This window comes from Nannospalax galili, unplaced genomic scaffold, assembly GCF_000622305.1.
Source record: "Nannospalax galili isolate Female #2095 unplaced genomic scaffold, S.galili_v1.0 scaffold327, whole genome shotgun sequence".
In the NCBI taxonomy this organism is placed as follows: domain Eukaryota; kingdom Metazoa; phylum Chordata; class Mammalia; order Rodentia; family Spalacidae; genus Nannospalax; species Nannospalax galili.
Genome location: NW_008356950.1, coordinates 1,561,859 through 1,566,364, shown reverse-complemented (window position 1 = coordinate 1,566,364; position 4,506 = coordinate 1,561,859). Strand labels below are relative to the sequence as shown.

Here is a 4,506-nt window from a genome sequence, read left to right as displayed (position 1 = left end):
AACCCACAGCCAACATCATTCTAAGTAGAGAAAAACTGGAAGCATGCCCATTAAAATCAGGAAGCAGACAAGGCTGTCCATTATCTCCACTCCTTTTCCATATAGTTTTTGAAACTCTTGCTAGAGCAATGAGACAGGAGAAGGAAACAAAGGAATACTAATTGGAAAAGAAGAGGTCAAGTCATTCCTATTTGCACATGATACCTGAGAGATCCACAAATTTCCACCAGAAAACTTCTGGAAATGATTCAGCAAAGTGGCAGTTTACAAAATCAATCTCCAAAAATCAGTACCCTTCCTCTATATCAAGAACAAGCAATTGGAGAAAGAGGATATGAAAACCCTCCCATTCACAATAGCCTCCAAAAAATCTAGGAATAAACTTGATCAAAGACATTAAAGATCTCTATAATAAAAATTTTAAGTATTTGAGAAAGATTGAGGAAAACACCAGAAGATGGAAGAACTTCCCATTCTCATTGATTGGAAGAATTATTATTATGAAAATGGCCATGCTACCAAAAGTGATTTACAGATTCAATGTAATGTCAAAATCCCCATGACATTCTTCACAGAATTAGAAAAAAACAACCAACCTAAAATTCATATGAAATCACAAAAGACCCCAGATAGAGTAATCCTGAACACAAAGAACAATGCTAGGGGGATTATCATACCATATCCCAAGCTATATTACAAACCTATATTCATAAAATGGCATTGTACTTGCACAATAACAGACATATAGATCAATGGAACATACTAAAAGATGCATATATGAGTCCATTCAGTTTCAGTCACCTGATATTCGACAAAAGTGCCAAGAATACACACTGAAGGAAAGGTATCTTCAACAAATGGTACTGGCAAAACTGGATCTCCACCTCTAGAAGAATGAAACTAGAACTTTATATTTCACCTTGCACAAAAGACAACTCCAAATGTATTAAAGATCTGACTGTGAAACCTGAAACTCTGGAACTCTTAGAAGAAAACATAGCCAGTACCTTATGGGATATAGGTGCAGGAAAGAACGTTGTAAACCAAGCATCGGGTGTGTGCAAGGGAGTTACCCACCTGTGTGTGCAAGGGATACTGGAAACATATTCTCAAATAGTTAATGGATTCTTTTACTGGGAAAAGTAGAAAATAGATATTATAAAATAGCAGTTTACAAAATATTTAATAAGCTGGCTTTACCTAATTATTTGCTATATGTCGATAACTTTAAGCATATTCTGTATAGAGCATAAAAATGTATTCTAACTGGATGAAATGTGATTATTTTTGTTTTCAGTATGTTTTGTACTGTTTAAAGTGAGAGCTAGAACATGTAAGCTACAAAGTCTTAAACCTATTACTGACCATTTTAAAACAAACACTGATCATTTGTGAGCACTCCTCATCTTTAATTTTACGTGGTGTTATACAAAATTAGAATTAACATAGTTTCTAATATCTTATAACCTCTATCTCAGATGATAAGAGGACAGTGAGACTCTACACCGAATTTTTTATTCAAGAAGCCACAACAGCAGTGCTTGGGGATTAGTTATGCACAGAAATAACATGAAACATATGGGAAACACCCCTCCCAACATAGGGTGTCTTTCACACAAGGATAAACACACTGGTGTTTCCATTATCACTTACTTAATATTTGTGATGAAACTAAGCATTTTATGAGAATGGAGCACTGAATTCAATTGGCTATATAGCTCGTAATCACAATGTAGGAAGAAAAGTGTTAGATGATTTTGTATTGAAAAGTGGTTTCATTTGATATATTAAACCAGCCTAACATTTGGCTTAGGTTCTGCCATTATGTGTTGTTACTGTAAATGTGGAAAAACTGAATTAACGAACCAATAAATTTCCTCTGTACCTGAATTCTATCCAGGTAACAGTGCAAAGAGGTGGAAAGGTGTGCTGCAAGAACTACCATGACTTCCTCCTTCATTCTCCAATAAAGGCCTGGACACACTGTCAGCTCCCAGCTTGGCACTATGGCTCTTGGCTTACTGAACCTGATACTGGCAGGCTGCTTTTCTGCTGCTTTAGCACAATATTTTGATTCCTCAGCTTTGTATTCCCCTCTCTGGGGTGAGAGTCCTGGACAACTGAATGACTACAGGTTGGAGAATGGTAAGTTCACAATTAATCCCCAGGTATTCACTAACAGAATGGGGATGTATAAAAACCTACTGACTCAGACAGCCAAATATTCTGAAAAATTTGCTCCAGCAAATGAACAAAATTTCTTATGGGGATTGCCTCTATTCTATGGCTGTCAATATAAGAAGGTAAGAAAGACGTTCTTTTTGTTCTAGTATTTATTCTCTTTATTCTAGAATAATGATGAAATGTTTGTAAAATGAGATTCTGTGTATCTTATTTATTTTTTAAAATATCATCTCCCTTTATTACTTGTCTCATTAACATTATTGTTTTTATGTTTCTATACATCTTTATCATACACTTCTCTTGTGGGTTTTCCATTTCTATGACAAACTTCAGTAAAACAGTCATACTGACCCACCACTGCAAAATATTCTGTCTAACCTACAGTGCATCTAAAAATATATTTTCTCAATTGCTTACTAACTTTACATTCCTTTATATGCACCTGGGGAAAGAGAAAAATAAACTGTATGTATTACAAACAGAACGAAATACCAAATTAATTGTAATTTCATTGTGATTCTGAATGGTAGTGGTCACAAAGTTATAAATCAGCACTGATCTGCTTATTATCATTTCTATCTGCAAGCAATTGCTTCTCCTAAGAAATAAAACAGGGGCTGGAGAGATGACTCAGAGTTTAATAGCAATGACTGCTCTTCCAGAGGACCCGGGTTTTATTCCCAGCGCCCACATGATAGCTAACAACCTCCATAACTCCAGTTCCAGGGGATCCGACACCCTCTTCTGACCTCCTTAGGCATTACAGAACATGGTGCACTTGCATGCATGTAAGAAATACCCTCATACAAAGTAAAAATAATAATAAATAAAATATAAAAAGAAATTAAACACTTTCCAGTGTATGCACAGAAGGCATGATTAGAGACATGATTGGAGACCTAACAGTCATGCATCAGAAGATAATTTTTTTCTAGTTAACATAGAAGCTCATGAGAAACTTAGTGTGCAATGGCCAACCTACACTAATAACCAAGCCAATAAAGTATTAAAGAACCTATAAGAAGGTAGTTAGAGAGAAGAGAAACACAGGTATTTCTGAAAATGTTTATAATATGAACATGCAAAAATTAAAGTGTATATACTTAGGTTAAAAATGTAAGCACTTCCCTGTGTTCATGAACCAGCCCTAGCCCTTACAGTCTTTTTCTTCTTCCACAATGGTCCCCAAGCAATGGGTGGGTGAAGTTCAATATAGCAGTTCCATCCAAGGACACACACTCTGCAATCTCTAATTCTTCAAAACTTGGTGAGTTATGACTTTCTGTGTGCATTGCACTCTGTTGTATAAGGAAGTTTCACTGGTGAGAGATGAGGGATGGGACTTAATGTACAGCAGAATACATGATATTCGGTGGGGGGGATGGGTGGCATGGATGGGGGAAGAGGCCTAAATTTGACTAAGAACTGCTGTATAAAATTACAAAAGCTCAAAAAAATTTAAGGAGCATTTTAAATGTTCAGAGTAAATACAACTGTGCATTCTGATTTCCCTTTCCTCTAGGCATTTTAGCTGATCCCTCCAGAAGGACACGCTGTAGCTATCGATCTAGAAACCATCTGTGCATCTCAGTGGACAGTTATTGGGGGGGCAGGTTTGTTGAAATAGTAAAATTGATATTACACATCTTCCAAAACAAGCATTCAAATTAAAGTTTAGAAACAAAGACAGAAAAGAAGTATTCTTCCATGTTTCAAATTGAAACTGAAATCATATTCTCTCTGGCCTACATGTCACAGAGTGGGATTTAATAGCCACAAACTCCACAATGGCTCTTTGAATATATTCAGCTTTTCACAGAGGAACTAAATCAAGGTACTGCGAGGTCAGACTTCTGAGAGACCAACCCAGACAGTTTGGGAGTCCTAAAAAGCTCTTGGAAGTTTTGAGTGAGAATAGAAAACAAGAATGTTTAGTACTTTTCTTATGGTCAAATGTGTTAAATATCAAAACTAAGAAATATGTAGAGAGTTATACAGAAGTTACTAGCATTAACATATACTCTAAGACTCCAGAAATAGTTGGGACCTGTTAGTCTATTATGTACATTGAGCTGTGGCAGGCTTGTTTACTGAGTTTGTGTTATGCACACCAGTACCTAATCTGCCTAATCAGGAGGAATGTGTTTATATGGAGAGCCTCACAATACGTGATTAACATATACTCTAAGACTCCAGAAATAGTTGGGACCTGTTAGTCTATTATGTACATTGAGCTGTGGCAGGCTTGTTTACTGAGTTTGTGTTATGCACACCAGTACCTAATCTGCCTAATCAGGAGGAATGTGTTTATATGGAGAGCCT

At 36.3% G+C, this 4,506-nt stretch overlaps 1 protein-coding gene across 1 annotated transcript in view; it reads left to right on the top strand.

Annotated features, from left to right (window-relative positions):
• Positions 1 to 2,006: 2,006 nt before the first annotated feature.
• Positions 2,007 to 4,506, top strand: part of LOC103751365 (protein LEG1 homolog) — an 18,803-nt gene continuing 16,303 nt past the window's right edge. The window contains exons 1-2 of the mRNA XM_008854758.1: positions 2,007 to 2,300; positions 3,703 to 3,793. Coding sequence (XP_008852980.1) covers positions 2,007 to 2,300; positions 3,703 to 3,793 — 385 coding nt within the window. The remainder of the gene's footprint in view (positions 2,301 to 3,702; positions 3,794 to 4,506) is intronic.